The sequence below is a fragment of the Lepidothrix coronata genome, unplaced genomic scaffold (assembly GCF_001604755.1).
Source record: "Lepidothrix coronata isolate B3197 unplaced genomic scaffold, Lepidothrix_coronata-1.0 Scaffold77, whole genome shotgun sequence".
Classification (NCBI taxonomy): Eukaryota; Metazoa; Chordata; class Aves; order Passeriformes; family Pipridae; genus Lepidothrix; species Lepidothrix coronata.
This window is the reverse complement of record NW_016690257.1, coordinates 379219-400443: the sequence shown is the minus strand read 5'-3', so window position 1 is coordinate 400443 and position 21225 is coordinate 379219. Positions and strand designations below refer to the sequence as shown.

The following is a 21225-nucleotide window of genomic DNA, read 5'->3' as shown; positions in this document are numbered from 1 at the left end:
CAGACAATCTCACAGACTTTGGCAGGTGGAGAGGCGAGACAGAGCCCTGCCCAGCTTAACAGCATCACACCAGATGGAAAACGTCTGGATTTACAGATGGAGGAAGAGCTTAATAGAAATGCTCTCACAATGAGGTGAGACTTCCCTGAAAATGTGCAACTTTAGGAGGTTCAAGATGTAATTTTTTTATATATAGAATTCTCCACAACACCCCATCTTAATTACTGGAGCTCCACTAGCAGCATAACAGAACTGCTCATATATAATCCAGAAGGGAATGCAACAGGTAAATCTATCTCTGTCGAGCCTCTGTACCTTCTCCATCTCTCTCACGTACAGTTGTTCAGGATTAAGGTTTAATAGCTTTTCTTGTGCAAAAAGGAATCACAAAGTCTAATCTCTTCCTCACCTTCTGTCAGACACAGCCCTCCAGACATCATCCTCTCAAACTCTGCAAAACAACAAATGCTTTCTAACGCACTTGGAATCCAGCAGCACCACACACTCCGGGGAGCAGAGCAGCAAAGGCATGTTGGTATCGTGGCATCTGCCTGCTTAAAACACATAAAAGGAGAAATGGGACCTGAACTTTCAAGTGTTTCAGTTTTAAGTTTAACCCAGCCAGCACTCAGGAGGAAGGCCGTGCCACCACAAGGAGTACAGATGCCTTTGTAAGGCAGGGAGATATGTAGGGTGTTTAAAACGCTCCACCCAGTGGCAGGAAGCTACACCTACCTGTATGAATAAATCCTGCACAGTTTTACACGGGCAATAAAGGCTTTTCACACATGCTTTTTCCCCCCCCACACACGTTTCAAAAAAAGAAGAAAAACAATTAAAATTTCCATTACATTGCATAATAGAGACCACACACATAAACAATACAACTGAGCCTAAAAGGAAAAAAAAAGTATGCACTTGGTACAATCAAAATATGTGATTATCCCTCTAAAATCGAACACATTTCTTTCTTATCTTCTGCTCCTCCCAGGACACTATTAAATTCCCCTAATTCTGATTGCTCACAGCAGAGGTGTCTTCATTTCCCAAAGGCAGAAACACAGTCCTACCATTGTTACATCAGGGAAATCAGAGAACATAGCTGGGAATTATCTCCAGGAATCAGGTATTACTGCTGTTATTCTGTAATAAATGATTGGACTTGCTAGTAAAGACAGGCTCAGACCAAAACCTCAAGCCTTGGCACCTCCTATGTATTGTGAAAGATCGGCTCAGGAATCAAATATCAATGTTTGTGCTCACCTTTAGTAATAATAACTTGGCAAGAAAAAGCCAATATTTTGTATCCCTGCCCAATATAGTCTTTAGGGTCCGTTCCAACCCAAAATATTCTGTGGTTGTATGACTCTGTATTCTAATGCACAATAAACTGTGTTTGTGCATGGCCCAGCACAGGACCTGGCTTTGCCCTTCTGGGAATACCATACTCTAGGCTTGAAAGTGAAGTCAGGACCTACAGAAGAAGAATGCAGCATACTCCCCCCAAACCCAGAGCATCCATGCACCTTTCAGAAGAAGGACTCCCCTCTGGATACAAAGCCATTGACAACTCAGGAACTGGTAGCTTGTGCAGAGGGGTTGTCAGTGGTCTCAGCCATGGTTTAACTGGCACAAAGTAGATTTAAACTAGAAATTAGGAAGAAATTCCTGGCTATGAAGGAGGTGAGGCCCTGGCACAGGTTGCCCAGAGAAGCTGTGGCTGCTCCATCCCTGGGAGTGTCCAAGGCCAGGCTGGAGGGGACTCTGAGCAACCTGGGATAGTGGAAGGTGTCCCTGTCCATGGCAAGGGGTGGGATGGGATGGGCTTTAAGGCCCCTTCCAACACAAATCATCCACGCTTTTACAAACACAACACTCTGAGCTTGGAGACCTCAGCTGGATGTTGTGGAAGAAGTTGTATGTATTAGAACTGTCCCCGTGACTTCATGGGAAAGGATTTCGCTCTTTCGCTTCAGTGTGGCAAAGCTCTTACAGGAAATGAACAGGATAAAAATGGAATGATATGGGAATAAGCAGCTGGCTTACACAGCAAAGAAAGGTTACTAGCAACATGTACAATCATTTGTGCTGATAACATGGTTGTCGAGATATTTGGAAGTTGTAGCTTATTTATAAAAGTTATCTGGGAAATGAGGTGGACATCATGATGCATTTTGCAGGAAATACACAATTATTCAGGACAACCAAATACAGCTCTCACAGCTAGAATTACACATGGATCTCAAAGATCTGAGTGATAAAAGGGAGAAATGAAATATTATGTGCATGAAGGGAATTATTCTTTACTGTACATACACAGTGATGAGCTCAGAAAGAACTTTTATTACACAGGGATGAGAACTTGGAAAAACCCATGCCCAGTTCTCTGAAGATGAGAATTCAGTGATGATATCCACAGACAAGAAGGTAGAGGGAATTAGTTATTGGTTATTATGGAAGGAACTAAGAATAGAAATCCTCCTGCAAAAGTATGTGGCAAAATCCACGTGGCAACTGTATTTTGAACAGTGAAACCCCAGTACCCCTAATTTACTAAGAGCAGAAAGAGGAAATTAAATACTGTATTAAATGAACATCTGGTTTGCTGCCTTATGGCAGCTGGGTTGGGTTTTTTTTTTTAATCCATATAAACAGCACCAAATATCTCTACAGTTGTTAAACACACTGCATGCATAAAAACCCCTGGAATGGTGACCAGCATACTTCAACCGTTATCCACCAGTTGTAACAACACTTGCCTTGACCTGAATTTCTGGATAGGCTAGGCAGTCAGTTTTGGAGTTTCGAACCTCCCAGCTTCCATAATCATGTCACACCAGTGGAGTGGCAAAGTTGTTGTACATAAGGAATACTTTGACAGCGGACAGAGGATGAAGAAGAGTAAAGGCTGAAGTCTTTGCTACTGTTTTAGATTTGTGGAGAGGTGTGCGCTATCTCTGACAGGGATCTCTCCAGCTGTGAATATCTCACGTAGACATCCACATCAGAGCAAGCTGCAAGGTGCAGTGAGCCTAAAGGGCTTCAGTGAGCACAAAGACCTCATTTCATCCAAATGTCGTGTCCATTCTGTCAAACGATCCGTAACTTGAACTCCAACGCCTCTGAGAGGCCAGACAGCTTCCTCAGAGGTGCACTTCCCAAACTGGCTAAGAACAGCCCCACATGAAGTGACCCAAGAAATATGGATGACACTATCAGAGAAGCGAAGAAATGAGTGGCTGTTATCATGCAGCAACACAGATGCACCTAGCCCCCCTCCTCAGAGGGCTGGGAGATTTGCTAGAGATTTCTAGAAACTACTTAGTAAACACCAGTTATTCCTCAGCCAGGAAAAACAGTCTCTCCAAAAGCCAGCACTGATTTCCCAAAAGTAACAATTTTTAAGGTGGTTTTCTTACATTTAAAATAAACACATAAAGAGAATACCAAGCCCTTTATTTTTTCTCCTGTCATATTTATTGATCTTCTAGGAGGCACAGTGGAAATTTCAGCTTTTGTTCATTTTCTCCTCCCTTGCGAAGCACCAGGGTACAGGTTAATAGTCATCAGTCTACAATCAATATTTCAGAAGGTCTCTGATCACATTTTCACATTTCCTGATAATAAAAGAGGCACATGTGCCAGTAGCTAAAATAAAAATGATTTAAGCAATACTTGCTTAAAAAGCTGCACTGACTGCTATTTTAAGGCAGGTTTGGTGAAAGTTTGACAAGCAATATCCCCATGAAATGAAAATAATTTTTCCTACAGAAACACATTAACTTGGATTGGAATAAAGGCTTTTAGGAAATACTTCATCAGTGTGTAATTATATTGATGTTGCACTTCCTTTAGTTAGAAAGACATCGACAAATCTTTTTTTGTTTGGAATTCTGACTTCTCAGCTCTTCCTTTACCTTGCAGGAAAGGCAAGCAGTGATGGTCTACTGTCACAGGAGGCAGGGGTTTCTCAGGGCATTAGTAATTTGGGCCAGGCTGAGTCCCCAGGATCACTCAGGCTGTGTTCTCAATGACAACAGCAATACCTTGTCCACCGCCGATGCAGGCCGACCCAACCGCGTATTTCCCACCACGACGCCTGCACACAGAAACCAACAGTGAAAATCACTTACATTTAAGAAACCACAGTAGCTCCTGTCCTGATTTTATGAAAAGAAAGTAGCCATCAGCTGGGTATTACTAAAGATGACGTTTTAGAATGTGTATGTTGTTCTTTTTCTAGAAAAATATCGTGAAGCCAGAACTGATGTTGAAATATTTCTGTAGGAAACCAATGACGTTAAAGGCCATCTCATTCCACCTCCCTGCCATGGGCAGCGACACCTTCCTCTATCCCAGGTTGCTCTAAGTCCTGTCCAACCCGGCCCTGGACACTTCCCGGGTAGTTTTTAAACTTCCTGAACACTGCCGAGGTAATTTTTAAAACCTCCTACAGCCACACTCCAAGAAACAGTTTTCTAGAAGGTGCAAGTTTTCTGGGGCTTTATGGTTGAACACTAAGACAGAGTTGCAAGTACAAGCAAAGAGATACAGCAATCTCTGCCCTGAGGGGAAATATTAGAAAAGGAAAATTCAAATTAAAATGGTGCTAAGCATATCAAGTAAGCCAAAAGAGTCAGAATTTCTGTAAATAAAGAGAGAAATGAAAGGAGAAAGAAGGTGATTTTAAAGCCTTTTAAACTATCCCCTTCCAGTACCCAAAGAGGACTGAAAAGGGATTTTGAAAAAGGGCCTGGAGGGACAGGACAAGGGGGAATGGCTTCCCACTGCCAGAGGGCAGGGTTAGATGGGATATGGGGAAGGAATTGCTGTCTGTGAGGGTGGTGAGGCCCTGGCACAGGTTTCCCAGAGAAGCTGTGGCTGCCTGGCTGCCCTGTCCCTGGAAGTGTCAAAGGCCAGGTTGGACAGGGCTTGGAGCAACCTGGGATGGGGAAAGGTGTCCCTGCCCATGGCAGGAGGTTAGAATAAGATGATCTTTAAGCTCCCTTCCATCACAAACAGTTCTGTGATTCTACTAAATGCACCATGTTAAGAAAAGAACACACTTTGCTCAAAGGCCATTTCAAAAAAGGAAACCTTCCCACTGACTCCTGTGAGCTTGGATCAGATCTAGATGAAGCAAAAAACCCTGTAATGACAACGGAATGGAATATGAGGCAGGTGCAGGAGCTGGACTGCAGCACAAAGGTGACAAATTCATACAGAAACCGGTACATTCCAGTGAGGAGAGTTTTAAGCTGATCGACTGGAAGAGTTTAGTCACGCTGAATCCAGGCTAAAAACCTTTTGTGGGCAGAAATACCTCAGCACTGCATTCTCTCAGCTGTGTGCATACCTCAGCTCATGAACCAGATGAGCCGTGATCCGCGCCCCCGAGGCACCCAAAGGATGGCCGATAGCGATGGCACCTCCGTTGACGTTGGTCTTCTCAGGGTCAAGGCCCAAAACTTTTTCAACAGCCAGATACTGAGGTGCAAATGCCTCATTTACCTAAAGCACCACGACAAACGATACAATTTTTACATGAGCTTTCAGCACACAAGATTAAAAGAGGTGAACTTCTCCACCAGGTCATTTTGAGAAAAATATTAAACATTGTTCATAAAAGCACACTTAAGTCAACTTACAAAATGTCAATCCAATCCAATTAAAATTAAAATACTAAGCAAGTATGACGTATACATTATAAAAAAGGTATATTCTGATGCAGTGTGCCCAGGAAGAGGCCCGTTCCTCTCACAAGAAGAGGCCCTGCTCACAAATGGAGAAGTGTGACTAACTAAAAACATGAACAGTCCAGCCAGCAGAGTAACACGTCATATCACATGAGGGTATTTTTATTCCATGGAATGCTATCACGCCATTTTCATTTTCCACATGCCTGAGATTTTTGTAATGACTGTGCAACTGCACGGCAGAAATGAGATGGACAGAGGTCAGGCAGCTCCTGACATGTAGGAACACCTACATGGATGAGTGGAATGTTTCTGCTAAAAAGACCTGGGGGTAAAATCACTGCTCATGTAAAAACCTCTCACCTCTACCAAATCCATATCCTTCAGGGTCAATCCTGCTTTCTTCAAAACCTCAGTAATTGCAGGTACAGGGCCTGTTTGGAAATTATATGCAGTTAGTTAAATAAAAAAAAAAAATAAAGTGTTCTAACCATGTTATAAATAGGATAGCTTCCTAAAGCCTCACCAGTTCCCTTCCACTGAGCCTCTGAACAGCCAATGAATTCTGGATGTGCCACTCACCTGCTTTATTAGGTGGTAAGAGAACTCCTCAATCTCAAAACTACCAGTCACCTTCTCAACACACAACCAGGGAAAGTTAAGAGGGTCACTACTGCTGTGCTGCTGTGGTGGTAAACACACACAGAGCTTCCAAGTCCAGAGAAGGGACAATCCCCATACAAACAGAACAACTTCACAATAGATGTGAGGCATTCTCCTTCCCAGTACTCTTGGATCAGTTTATTCTTTACTCACAACTTGCAGTCTCAAGGTAAACAAAAGAGAAGAACACCAGGCTGCTCCAGAGTTGCTGGTCATGGGTGTGGTTATGGGTATTGTTGTTTTGATGTTCTTAATATATCAGAAAATCTTCTAGTAAAAACCCTAAAATTTAATTAGTTTATTCTGAACAATTAAATGCTCCCTCAGAGCCAGGTCTTGGCCAGCTGAAGACAGTAAGCTTTTTCTTTTGAGACTATTACAGAGTTTGTCAACAAAACTGTTCTCTGGAAGGAAGTTGACATCTACAAGCTATTATAATCCACTAAGGGAAATTAATCTCAAAGCACAGCTACCTAAGGAAAGACACACTCAAAGAGAATTTGAAAGGGTTAATTGGGTATGTGCTTGTGGGACAAAGATACCAAGATGTTATACGGTGGCTGATCATTATCCAAAAAACCCCTCAATTCTAAAACACTAACAATTCTAAATCTCTCACACAACTATAAAAAGGGTATAGAAAAATCCGAGCTCAAAGAATAAAAATCACAAAAATAGGTAAATTACCAAAGACACAGAAAAATTAAAAGAAGAAAGGGCCCAGTTCAGAGCTCAGTGAAGAATCAGAGAGCCTCGGGCAGCTTAATACTAGATTCTAAATGCATCTCATTAAGGAAGGGTTTTAGTATGCCCGTTATGCCTGAGAGTAACGGCAGGGTCTCGTGTGGACAATTCAAAGACCACCAATGACAGCCAAGTAAACTTCCCTCTTCCCCTCCTCTTTTTTTAAATAATGAATTCTCTCACTAAACACTGTGGGGCAGGACTCCCTGTCACTATCAGTATGTGAAAGGGCAGTTGTGCAGACTGAGGTCCTGTTCTCAGATCTGTTGCTGCCATGTCCATGAATCTCCTCTGGTCTCTTTGAGTTGCTGGGGATAAGCTGTGGTGTGAAGGAGTTGAGATACTGTTTCTCTCTATGATTTATGAAGTTTTTAAACAAGCTAAAAGGGTTGCCTGACCTAGGAAGAATGGGCTGGTTTAGGAAGCACAATGACAGCATGAAGCCTGGCGAAATAAACCGTCCCTCCACATTTGCTTTGAAGGTTGTGTCAGTTAGATAGTCTGATCAGGGAAACAAACCTGACAATGCTTCATTTGCATTTCCACTGACACATGGAACCAGTCAACAATGGCTTCTCTGAACAGAAGGACAGAGAGGAGAAGCAATTCTGGGATACAATGCTGTCTACAAACTAAACAGAAGGGAAAAATCCTGGGGTGTCTGGATTGGATTTGAGAAATTGTTTGCATTACAAGCTACTTGATGAGGAAACAAAATATGGGATAAAACAATCAAGAAAGTATTTGGTTTGCCAAATAATACCTGAACAGATGTGTATCCTGGAATCCAAACTTAGCTTGAGCCACTGAGTAACTGCTCAAAGGTGTGCACATAGCCAACACTTCCTCAGCAAGAGGTGAGGAAGACAACTCATAGTTATGCATTTTATAATGGGATTTTGAAGCTTACGGGAAACTGAATTTCAGGAGAAAAATGCTTTATAAAAAAGTGCTTGTCTTCTTGACTTACCAACAGAGAGAGTAAAAAGGGAAAGAAAAAAGGTGCCGGGGGGAACTATAGCTTAGTGTTACCACTATAGGTCGGACAGTGCACATACCCTTCCAGCCAAAGTGAGGAGTAAATCTGTTCCTCTGCATGACAGGGATGGACTGACACAGTGGAATGGACAGTAGGACACACAAACATCCTCAGAGCTACCAGACTGAGTACACTGCAGCCTCCCTTTCTTTCCTTTAGAATGCCCAGGAAAAGAATATTTTAATGCCACTTGATGCTAAAAAATAATGTGCTTTATTGCAACTTACCAATGCCCATGATGGAAGGGTCACAGCCAGATGAGTGATAAGCTACCACTCTTGCCAGAGGAGTAAGACTGTGCTTTTTAAGTGCTGATTCACTGGTGAGGATGACTGCACCAGCTCCATCACACACCCCCTTGCAATAAGAGGGAAAAGCATTCTTAGTGAGAAAACACAAAGAAACAAAAAATCCCCACACCCTTTTAACTAAACTCTCAAAAAAGACTTGAGCCCAAAACACCATAATTAACATTTAACAGACAATTTTTATTCAAAACAACAAATGACAATCTGTCACTATTCTGAGGACTGGGAAAGGAAGTTAAATGTAGATGTTTCATTAATTCCAATGTTTTAGCAAAGTAAAATACATTTTTTACTCTTAAAGTCTCCTTTGCATTGGAAACATGATTCTGCAGACTTGCAAGAACACGATTAATAATGGATAATGTATGTGCTATTAATTATAAAAGATACTTTACAGATACCCACACTTACTGTGGCTATGATGATCTATTTTAGGCAGGAATTCAGGCTATATGACCACAGTGGTCCTTCTGGCCCAAAGAACATTAATCAACTAATTAAGATACTGACTGTAAGAGGAACAGTCCATAATGACATGCTGCTAAGCACTCAGTCTACTCTGGGTAAGAGCAAAATGTGGTTTGGATGACAGAGGATATTAACTGTGGCACAAAGATGAGCAGCAGCAGTCTGCCCACTAATATAATGCCTGGTTTGTAAAGCAAACGTTCAGTAGGCAAAAGAAAGTAGGATGGCTAATTCTACACAGCCACTGCAGGTATCAACTGCACAATTCAAGGCTGATGAAAAGTGCCAATGCCTCACTAAAAGATCAGTGACAACCCACAGAACCAAATTTTAGGACTTAGGAGCAGACTGAAGGATCCCCTGAGATCTTGGGGCTGGAAAAGTCAACCAGGGGCATCGAGCTGCAGAATGAGAAGTCACTTTCATCAGGAGACACCACTGACAGCCAAAGGTGACTCAGTGAGACACAAAAACAGTGGCGATAAATCTGGAGAACCACAGAGGAGACAGTTTCACAACCCAGGGCTCTGACATACTCACTGAAGCATTCCCAGCCGTGACCGTTCCATCCTTTTTAAAGACACACGGGAGCTTTGCCAACTGTTCCATAGTGGTCTGGGGTTTGGGGTGCTCGTCCTTTTGCATGCTTTCCTTCCCCTTTTTGGTTTTCACTTCAATTGGTGCCATCTCAGCATTAAAGTAGCCAGCCTCATTAGCTGCAACCACAAAAGGGAAAATAAAAGGACTCTGATAAAAACATCAAGATGATTGCGCAGCACGACCAATAATCATATTTTCATGTGCACACAACTTTTGCTCTATTTTAACCAAAAGTTCAAGGGCAGCAATGTTTATGCTTCATTTTGCTTAAATAAGTTGGTTGGTGTTTTATTGTGTTTTGTTTTGGGGGGTTTTTTTTAAGAAATTGGGCAAAAACTGTACAAGTAAACTCTCAAACTCCTCCAAAAAAAGTCTCTTCTAAAATATTAAAATTTTATTTCAGTTTTAAATAACTGAACTCCCTTTTGTTCTGTTTTATTTTTGTTTTAAAACATTGGATTTATTTCTGGTACGAAAATAAATGTACTGCTGCTTTATTCTACAGCTCTGCTGTTTATCAGATAGCCAAAAAGATGTAAATCTCAGAGAGAAATGTGGAAAAAACTCCTAAGCCACATTTTCTCTGTTGATAAGGTATTATATATCAATTAAAATTCTGTCCAAGGTACTCCTCTACAGGTATCACACTCAAGGGAGGATCTCAGAATGGGATTCAGCTGCCTAAACCATCTGAGTCAATCCAAGACATTGCAGGTATCTAAGATGCCCATATAAGCATCTGGCCACAATAACTAATATAGCATTAGATAGGGATTTAAAACTAAGACACAGAAACTGTCATATCTGATGTTGTTTAGCTACCTCTGGACTTCTCAATAAATTCCTCAAAACCTTTTACTTTCCTGATTAGACACAGGACTCTCTCTTTACTGTGGAATAAGACGAACTGGTCCTACACGCAGAAATAAAAACAGCAAGCCAAAATCCTAGAAAACAAGAAAGAAGCACAGTTTCTAGCAAAGAGTCCAGGAATAGCAGGAGTTAGCTAACAAGATCAGCAGGAAAGGTAATAAACGATGGAGAAAAATTATAAAAAGCACTGCTACACCAACTGGAAAAAACACAGACTCTTCTTCCAACAGTGCAGCTGTTAAAATGCACCATCATTAGAATCTAAAGGAATGCCTGGATCTTTGCTTCCTACCCTTTGCCTTTGGATTGCAATGTATGTAAAGCCCCAGGATAACCCCTACAGCTGGCTTTTGGCCTCAACTTCACAGTAATCCAATCATAGAATCTGAGTGGTTTCAGTTGGAATGGACCTTAAAGCTCATCTCATTCCAACCCCCTGCCATGGGCAGGGACACCTTCCACTAGCCCTGGTTGCTCCAAGCCACGTCCAACCTGGCCTTGGATACTCCCAAGGAGGGGGCAGCCACAGCTTCTCTGGGCAACCTGTGCCAGGGCCTCACCACCTTCACAGACAGCAATTCCTTCCCCATATCCCGTCTAACCCTGCCCTCTGGCAGTGGGAAGCCATTCCCCCTTGTCCTGTCCCTCCAGCCCTTGTCCCGTCCCTCCAGCCCTTGTCCCAACTACCCCTCCAGCTCTCCTGGAGCCCCTTTAGGCCCTGGAAGGGGCTCTCAGCTCTCCCTGGAGCCTTCTCTTCTCCAGGTGAACCCCCCCAGCTCTCCCTGCCTGTCTCCAGAGCAGAGGGGCTTCAGCCCTTGGAGCATCTCCGTGGCCTCCTCTGGACTCGTTCCAGCAGCTCCACGTCCTTTTTATATTGAGGGCCCCAGAGCTGAATGCCTCTGATATGGCTTTGGCCATATAAACCACCCAGAGAACATTTTAAACACAATTCCTGAAAAAATATCCTCTCTTCAGATTCCATCTGCTCTAACTGCTCAAGGGTTTTAGAACAGCATTGGATTTGCAAAAGAAAGAAAAAGTATTTAGATCAATGACAGCACACACTGACACGTGAGGATGATGTGAGTCACTGTGGATGTTCTGCAGTGCAGAAGAAAGAAAGGAGGGCAGTCAGGCATGCCTGGGACAATGCTGCATCCCACCAAAGGTCACCAACAAGCCACATTTATGAACATGAATCCAGTTCAGTTAGGTGACACGTGACAGGGTGTTAAAAAGCATTTGCTACCTGAACAGCTACAGAATGTAGGAAGGCACAGGAAGGCAGGTGGAAAGGGGGCTCCTTACTTAACCTGCTGGTGGGCACAACACCTGACTCAGCAGGCTCAAAGTCAAACCCCTTGGGAGTTGACTACTTGTACCACAGGACCAACAAAATCATGAACTACAGTATGCAAATCAAAGGACAAATTACACCACAAGCTACACAGAGCTTGAAGATGCTTTGAATCAATGCTAAAAACTGAATAGATTTGAGGTTATTGCCATATAAACCCTTCCATTCCTGCAAGTACTAACCAGCTTTGCACCTCTGTTGCGTTTTCAGTGCGTATCCATCACAGGCCTCCCGTGAGATGTTGTATTTTGCTGCCAGGTTTTCAGCTGTCACTGCCATAGGTATTTTAACGTGTGTATCTGTTAGAGCTTCCCACAACGTGTCTTCCAACTGCACGGCACATTATGAGAAGAAAATCAGAAAACACAGCAACACCGACATTTATTATTGACAGTTCCTAACTGTTCAGCAGCCTCTTGGAACCTAATGGCTCTTTGCAAAATTAATTCAGGTTACCCACAGGTAATTTATTTATCAGAATGAACACACTGCAAAGCAGTGTGCAACTTCCTGTGTGCTATTTTAGCTAATCTATGCTGTGCTCTTGTATGGCTTTTTCCACTCCCACATGGCCCCAGGAAGCTTGGGAAAAGCCTATGATTTTTGGTATTTCAGCACATTTTACTTGTGTATGAATTATTTATTGGAGACCTATGAGAAAACAGACCTGTCTGGTTGCCAAGAATGAAAGGTGAGGAACTGTGAAAAGACACAGCAGCCCACTGATTCTTTAGCTCTTTCTCTACTGCCAGGTAAAATGATTTTACAAGAGTAAAAGGTTTATGCAGGCGTAACATCTCTGGTGAGAAAATACCCAAGCCTAACTTCACTTAACCTGATAAAGGCAAGCCCAGTCTGTTCAGATGGGTTTTGTTATCTCTGTCACCAGTAAAGTTCTGCAAGACAAATCACCCATTCACCCGATAATTCAATTATCTTCATGATAAGAACCCAGCAGAACCTACTCAGTGTATCAGCAGCTTTGTGAAGGTGTTCTCTGTAGGAACTGAGGCTTAGACACAGTGCCACACAAGAACAGAGCCAAGCCTAATTCGTATGCACCATCTTCACAATGGAACCACAGCACAGGAAAAAACTCAAAAGAGCTGAAACACTGAAATATCCAAATTTTGCATTCTGATATCAGTTATGACCCACTGAGCAAGTGGTAATTATCAGAGCACGTTATCAATTTATCCTGCTACTTGGGATTTATCTTCAGAAGAAAATGTAAAAATAACTTACCTACCAATGGATTTAATTCTTTTAAGTTTCCACTTCTGCAATGAAGAGATGCTTACAGCTTGGAGGTATACATGTTCTTCACCAGCCTGCCCATCTACTGCCAGCATTAGTAGCCTTGCCTAAATTGTATATGCCTCTATTTCACAGCCTCTGACAAGTTTTTAACACACAGTACTTGCATGGGATGTACCAAGTGAACTAAATTTTGTGTCTAAGAATTTATTGATACGTTTATCACGGAACAGAAATTCAAATATGGTTTTGGAAAAGCCAGAAAAACTGGCATGCTTAACAGAATTGCCTGAACCTACTGTTTTGACAATGTATGAATACTGGCTAAATGCTTTGAACAACTACATCTGGATCTAATCTCCAATAGTTCCATTCCCAAGAATTTAGTGTCTGCAGGCCTGATACTTACATTGCTCTGTGAACATTACTTAGTTCAGAGAATTAAAAAAGAGCCCAAAAAAAAAGTATCAGACCTTGAGTTCTGCTCCTAATCTGGTTCCAAATCGCATCTTTCGAACTGCATAAGGAGCCTGGCTCATACTTTCAGCTCCACCACACAGAACAACTTCTGACTCATTAAGGCAAATTTCCTGTTAACAGAAAAACAAAACAGATCCAGGATTTAGTGTTTGAGTAAGAAAAATTAAGTGTTTGGTGTCTGAGTAAGAAAAATAACAACAGGTTTAAAAAAAGAGCTTGTCACCTACGAAGACACAAAATGAGAATGAATTCAAACTTAATCATGTGTGTATTTATGAAAGGTTTATTAAGGTTGGGGCCTGTCTCCTTCATGGCACTTTCCTTCTTTCTCCTTTCAGCAAGGAACAATTATATCCATGAGGGAAGAGACTATGGGTGTACACACATGAGAGGACAGAGGAACAAAGACATTAAGCCTCTGCATGCTTGTGTGGTTAGGTTCACAGATGGTTGAGCTGGGTGTTTTTAAGCTCCCAATCTTCTCAAAAGAAACACATATTAAATCTCAAAGCCTGAATGATTGGAAAAAATGGAACATAGTTTTAGAAGACATTAGCTAGGTAAGCTGCCAAAAGTACCCAAAACATGTTAATTCATCACTGGCAAAGCACACAGAACCTAGAATCCTAATTCTTAAACACACCATCAAACCACTGAAAAATTGTGCTTCCCTAAAACAATTCACTGAGTTGGACCATTAAGGTTATTTCTGTACTGGAATGGAAGCAGATGAAATTATCCCAAAGAAGTTGTGGCTGCCCCATCCCTGAAAGCCACTGATTTTACTAATATGTGCTGAGATGTTTTCTATAGTGACTAAAAAAATTGTGAACTTTTACTAGCAGCTCAGCACAGAAGCTGCAGCTTTGTTGTGTGCCAGGGAAATACGGAGCCATTGGCTGCATTGATCAAATGCCATCTTCAGAAAGGACCTCACAACCTTTACTTTCAATAAAAGTGGTCAAATTCTCCAGCACCTTTATTCAGTGTGGACAAGTGTGTGTATGGCCTTTGCAGAAAGCACCAGAAAAAGCGGTCAGATGGATATTACTGTAAACATGTAACCTTAACTCTACATCGTCTTTCACATTTTTTTCCTCTGGAGGATCAGACCTAAAATAATCCTCTGGCCAAGAAAAACAAAAAAAAATCCCCACAAAACCAACTATCTCGTTGCTCAAGTATTTGTAAAATAAATGTAGGAACGAATGAAATAAAACCCCCTGTACCACTGTACCATCTTACTCAGTGGTTTTGGGTACCCGCTCAAAGAGAAGTTGATTCTCTTCTGTTTTAAAAGAAGTGACACTATAAATTACCTAACCCATGAGAGGTTTGGATCTTTGAACAAAAGCACTTAAAAAGCCCAAGCTGTTGCTTACACAGCTAACCAGGTGAGAATATAAACAATGATCAAGAGATGAAAGCCTCCTGTTGTGGTCCTGAAGCCCAGTAATTCCAATCCAGACAAACAGGATCACGGGATTCAACTACTGCACAGCTCAGATCCATTTCACCAGCTAACACTTGCTGCATTCCTTATACTAAACTAAAAATAGCTACAGTGCTGATTTTAAAAACCAACCACAAAATGTGGCACTGTGGAGGCTGAACTCCTGCAAAAAAACAAAAGCATGCAGGACAACAGAAGTCTCTACCAGTGGTAGCTAAAAATCCACGTTAAGACTCATCCCAAACACAAAGGACATATTTCTACACGCGCCTCTTCTCTCACATTAACAGCCTGATAAAGATTACAACCAACACAGAAGTACAGAGCTTTGTACCTGGCATCCATTGGCAATGGACTGGAAACCAGAGCCACAGAGCCTGTTGACAGTGAGCGCTGGCACGGAGATGGGAACTCCCACACGTAAACCAACGTGTCTCGCGATGTAAATCGCATCTGGCGAGCTCTGCAGACAGAACAAACAGCGGGTTTTGCCACTGGAAACCAAAAGTCTTGATGAAAAGTCAGGATGGTGTAATTGCATCTGGTAGAAGACAGTGTATGTTCAGCAGAAATACAACCTAAGAAGCACCTTGATTCACTTCAAAGAAGATACTATTCTACGTTATCTGAAAGTGTCAGTGTCTTAATGTGCATTTTAAATGAAGTGTGTGTTGTAAAAGGCAGACATCAGGCCAAAATGGGACTATAGATGCTAAGATTTAAGTCAACAACTTAGTAAGTCTCAATGTTTTTCTTTATCCTTTATTTTTAAAACAGTGTTCACACAGCAGACTGATATAAGGACAGATCCTGATTGGTGAGCAGCAATTACTTTAAGGTAAATTAATATTGCTCAGACTAACAGAGGAAGGCCCCCCAAAACCACAGAGAACACTTATGCTCTTGGGTATCATGCCCCAAGCTACTGTGTATTATAAAGACAAAGTTCTGTGCACAGTGCTGCGTGCCAGTGCAAGTTCAGACAAAAAAAATGAATTAATGAAGCCACTTCTGCTGCAGAAGGGGAGTTTAAAATGGTCAAACACTCATAGTTATTTAAACTTAATCAAATAATACCTAAAAGGAATCCAGGGCTAAAAAAAAAATGAAAATCTACTGGGATGGGGAAGTATGATGCAAAGGAAAAGAAATGTACTTTAAACATGAAAAGTAACTTCATTAGCAGAATGCTATTTCTTATGTAAAAGCATTACAGCAATTATTTTCTAGGTCAGAGGCAGTTCTTACAAAATTAAAAAGCTGAATAAAAGAAGCTGAGGTGGTATCTGTAGGAGACAGAACAATCTAAGGCTACTCTTGGCTGAAAATTCTTAACAAGGAATACTGCATGTTTCTTCACATACAGTGAAAGTTTTGTTACTTGCTTCTTCTGCATCCTTGAAATAGTGCAGAAGAAAAGTCCCTACACTTAATAATGGTGAAGTCAGAATACAAAAAATAAATAAAAAAAAAAAGAAAGCCAGAAATGTTCTTTGCTGTCTTGCCTAAAACAAAGACACTCATCTAGATATGTGGATAACTGCTGTTTTGCAAAGTGGTGCCCTGCACACAACACCATCCTCTTCACAAACTCTTTGGAAAAGAAATGGTTGTCCAAATGCCTCTTTCAATCAAGGCATGAATCCTTCCAGCTCAAAGGAAACTCATATTTGCTCCAAAAAAAAATCCTACAGAAAACCCAAGGGAAATAGATTCAAATCAATCAAAGATAAAAATGGATTTATATAATTCAGTGGAAACCTGATCACTGAGTTACACAGTTCAAGCCTTCAAAACAGGGAAAATGTACCAGGGATTAGCAACTGACCAGTTAATGAATATATATTTTTAGGAGATTAGCTTGTCCTAGTTTACACTACCTCTGGTACCATAAAAAGAAAGCTAAGCCTTGCTCCCAACAGCACCACAAATCAGGAGGGTATGTCTCTCAAACGCGAACAGGAAACACCACACCACAAACGCTGCTCACGCACTTCACTCCCACGTCGTCACTTCATTCTTGGCCGCAAAGCTGCCCACAGGACCACACCGGGGGAGACGACACTGAAAAACCCCCGACCAGCAGGTTTCCCAGGGTACCAACCTGCATGACATTGCCCACGACGACGCTGTCGATGATCTCGGGGGACACCTTGCCCGCGGCCAGCGCGGCGCGGGCGGCGTGTTCCGTCAGGTCGGTGGCCGAGAAGTCCTTCAGCAAACCCCCGTAGGTCCCGAAGGGAGTGCGCTTTGCTGCCACGATGAATACACCTGAAACGCAGGCAGGAATCACCCACACGTACAGGGGTCCGGCAAACAACACCGCCAATCAGTCTCAGGCGGATAACACCCTAAATTCACGTGAATATTTGTAGATACAGGCAGCACCAACCCCCCGCAGTGCGGGATAAATGATATAATGGTGGTTTAGACAGGGAAGGCAGGAAGAACTTCCTCGTGAGGGGAAGAGGAGGGGCAGGCACTGAGCTCTTCCCTGTGGTGACCAGTGACAGGACCCCAAGGAATGGCCTGAAGTTGTGTCAGGGCAGGGTTAGGTTGGATCTCAGGAGAAGGTTCTTCCTCCAGAGGGTGGTTGGGCACTGAACAGGCTCCCCAGGGCAGCGGGCACAGCACCATTCCTGACAGAGCCCAAGGAGGGTTGGATGATCCTCTGGGGCACAGGGTGTGACTCTTGGGGATGGTCCTGCACAGGGCTGAGGGTTGGACTCGATGATCCTTGTGGGTCCCTTCCAGCTCAGCACATTCCGTGGTTCTGTGAATTAATGGTCAGAAAGAAAAGCAGGGAAGATTCCAGAAATACTCCCTTTCCACAAAGAGGTTTGACAAAAAGAGGGAAGTTTGCGTTTGGATACCAGGCAGGCGAAGGAGGCTGCCACACACATCAGATATTAGTGGCATTAGTGTACTGAAACCATGATAGTAACATCCAAGAAATTCCATAGTGGACACCTGTGAAACAATCAGATGAGGAATGGTGCTTTTAACAAACAAAGAGGCCATTCCCTCACCAACAGAAAAAACAGCAGATTCTTGGCTTATATTCTGAAAGAATTTCCACAAAGGAAAATAAAACCCAGACGATAAAGCAAAATAAAATTTTAACTTTGATTCCTTCAGCTGAAGAGGAAAAACGCTCCCTAATCAGAAATTTTACACTTCTGCCAGAATTATTTAAGTCATCTAAACTGCTTTAGCATCAATCTTCCAGGTTCTGAGAAGAAAAGTCAGTTTTCAATAGGCAGGAGAGTGTGTGCCAGCACAAGTGTACAAAGGCACTGGGACATGGAGTAGCTCACGTGAATTCCAGCCAGGGAGAAGCCACCTCTGAACCAAAGCAAACATCTACTGCCTGTCACAGTCCTTTTCTGCTTCCATGTGCAGAAAAACAAGTGGGAGGCAGGTTGTGAACTCTTCCCCAGTTGAACAACAGCACTCACATACTCTGTTTCTACAGCCGTCATGGAAAACCCAGCTATTTTAAGTAACACTGCAAGGACATATATATATGTAAGAATGAAATTTCCTGTTCATTAAGCTGCTCATGAACACTGATTTCAGGCTGTCAGTTCTGTATTATTTAGCTGTTTTGTTAGAGAGGGTGTTCCTCCAACTCTCATGTATCTGGATCCCAGGCTGAATGATTGCTAGAAAAGGACTTTCCAAACTGGTGAATATCAAGGCTGCCCCACTTACAAGGACTTGAACACAACACTGGGATCTGAAATATGCAGGGAGCATGCTTAGAATCATAGAATCATATCACAGAATGGTTTGGTTTGGAAGGGATCTCAAAGCTCATCTTGTTCCAAACCCTTGCCATGAGCAGGGACACCTTCCACTAGACCAGGTTGCTTCAAGACCCATGAATCTGACCTTCAACACTTCCAAGGATGGGGCAGCCACAGCTTTTCTGGGCAACCTGTGCCAGGGTCTCACCACCCTCACAGAGAAGAATTTCTTCCCAATATCCAACCTAACCCTGCTCTCCTAAGCTTGTCTTCCCTGCAGCAAAACAGGCCTTGACATTCATCCTTCACCACTCCTCCTGTCCACTGATTCCCATCCCTCTGCCTCCTCCGAGTTGTGCCAACAATAACTGATTACAAAGCTTTGCTGCAGACCAGCTCAGGGACCCGACCAAGCTAAAAGAACTCGACCTCCTCCCTTTTGTTCAGGTTGTCTTATCCACATTATTTGCTCAATCGCACACACTGTGGCATTGCCTCGCAAAAAGTCCGGGGGCGAGGATGGAACTTTGCCCTTAAACATTCCTTTCACAATAACAACACCTCTCTCTCTTTCATGGAAGCTGCTCACTGCTGCCCACTTCCCAACAGCACCGTGGGGCCAATAAACCAGGGCAGGTCACACAACCAAGGCAGCTGAAGAGTAACCCAGAGTCAGCAGAAAACGAGGGGCTAATTTTCATTTGGATCAGCTCCGTGTTCACCTTCTGGTTGCTCAATCAAACAGTAATTCGAGACTAAGAGAGAAGGCTGGACTGAACCAGCAAGAGAAGATGATGAAGCAGCAGCAGCACAAGCTGTCATGCTGAATTAAACTGGACACAGAGCCATGCCCTAAGGGAATGTACTCCAGAGCCTGCCGAATTTTGCTTGATTGGAGAGACATCTACAAATGCTACTCCCTCCACAGAATGTCAGGAGGGGTAACAAGGGGTGGCTGAAGTTCTGAGTAAGAATGGACTCTGTGTCTTTTGACAGCTCTCTCTAAGTCTCCATTAATTAGTACTGTCCTACATTATCATGGCAAGACTTCCAGAGTGTCTCCAATTCTCCAAAGTGACAAACACTGGATAAGAGCAGAATAGTATCAGATGCATAGAGACCTGTAAACTTTTGGGCTAGAAAGCAGAGGTCACTTTGAATCCTTACCAAACACTATATTCAAGACATCTTTTAACCTGGTTTTGTTAACCACTTGCTGCCAAATGCGGATCTGAAACATTCCCTAACCCTCCAACACTTCTCAAACACGCTTGGTACAAAAATAATTGTTCATCAGACCCTATTTTGAAAGACTAAAAAACAATCAATAACATAAAAAAAAATTAAGAAGTAAAAACAGTGTACGAAAATATTGTGGTTAAAGATGAGAGAAGATCCTGCAACAGGCACAGAAAACTAACATCAAACAAGTATAGGCAAGGTGCTCTCTGTATTATCCAGCTCAGTAGAGCCATCAAAATTACTGCAAGAATTACCAGACAGGCTTTACCACTGAAACCTCACACCATGACTGACACACATGTTATTTAGGTATGGTCTGTCAAGTAGCAAAATGCTGTCGAATAGATAAAAAGCCCTATTGTAATAAATTTCAATTTTGTTTTCAAACCAGAGCAGATGAGAAAGGGCGTATTTGCCTCATTTTTAAGAGATGCAAAAGTGAAACCATGCAGAGCATAAATTAGTACTTTACACTAAACACTTTCAAGAGCTGTTGGGACTTGAAGAGTCTATTCTGCAATGCCAGTGTTAACACAGGCAGGGGCTGGATGTGACAACAGAAACCTTCAGTCATGGACATTTCAAGTGTCACTTCCAGTGACTTCTAGTCACTACATGTAAACAAGGAATGACAGAATTATGGAATCATTTAGGTTGGAAAAGCCCTCTATGACCATCAGGTCCAACTGTTCCCCAGCACTGCCAAAGCCACCACTAACCCATGTTCCCAGGTGCCACATCCACATGGCTTTTAAATCCCTGCAGGGACGGGGACTCCACCACTGCCCTGGGCAGCTGTGCCAGGGCTGGACAACCCTTTCCATGAAGCAATTTTCCCTAATATCCAACCCAAATGGCCAGTTACTGGACAGTCAAATGCACCCTTTGCTATAGGTTTGTAGCACGAGTGGTTTGAGCACTGCAGAAAGTCAAACCCTATGTTCTAAAGCAGTGCTAAAACCAGAGGCTGTGACTGACACCACATACCCCTTCCCCACCCTCTGACCCCCATTCCCAGACTTTGATCCCCCCCTTCCCAACCTTTGAATCCCCTTCCCACCCTTTGCACCCCCTCCTCACCTTCTGACCACCTTCCCACCGACTGAACCCCCCCCCGCACCCTCTTCCCAGTCTCTGATCCCGATTCCCACCCTCTGACCCCCTTCCCAATCTCTGACCTCCATTTCCACCCTGTGACCCTTTCCCACCCTCTGTACCCCCTTCCCGCTCTCTGCACCCCCTCCTCACCTTCTGACCACCTTCCCACCGACTGAACCCCCCCCCCCCCCCCCCCCC

General features: G+C 42.9%; 1 protein-coding gene across 1 annotated transcript in view; it reads right to left on the bottom strand.

The window, feature by feature from the left end:
- Positions 1–3453: 3453 nt before the first annotated feature.
- Positions 3454–21225, bottom strand: part of ACAA2 (acetyl-CoA acyltransferase 2) — an 18199-nt gene continuing 427 nt past the window's right edge. The window contains exons 2-10 of the mRNA XM_017819745.1: positions 17043–17209; positions 15273–15401; positions 13479–13595; positions 11931–12078; positions 9459–9634; positions 8370–8499; positions 6060–6130; positions 5357–5511; positions 3454–4099 (exon numbers count right to left, since the gene is read on the bottom strand). Coding sequence (XP_017675234.1) covers positions 4015–4099; positions 5357–5511; positions 6060–6130; positions 8370–8499; positions 9459–9634; positions 11931–12078; positions 13479–13595; positions 15273–15401; positions 17043–17209 — 1178 coding nt within the window. The 3' untranslated portion in view covers positions 3454–4014. The remainder of the gene's footprint in view (positions 4100–5356; positions 5512–6059; positions 6131–8369; positions 8500–9458; positions 9635–11930; positions 12079–13478; positions 13596–15272; positions 15402–17042; positions 17210–21225) is intronic.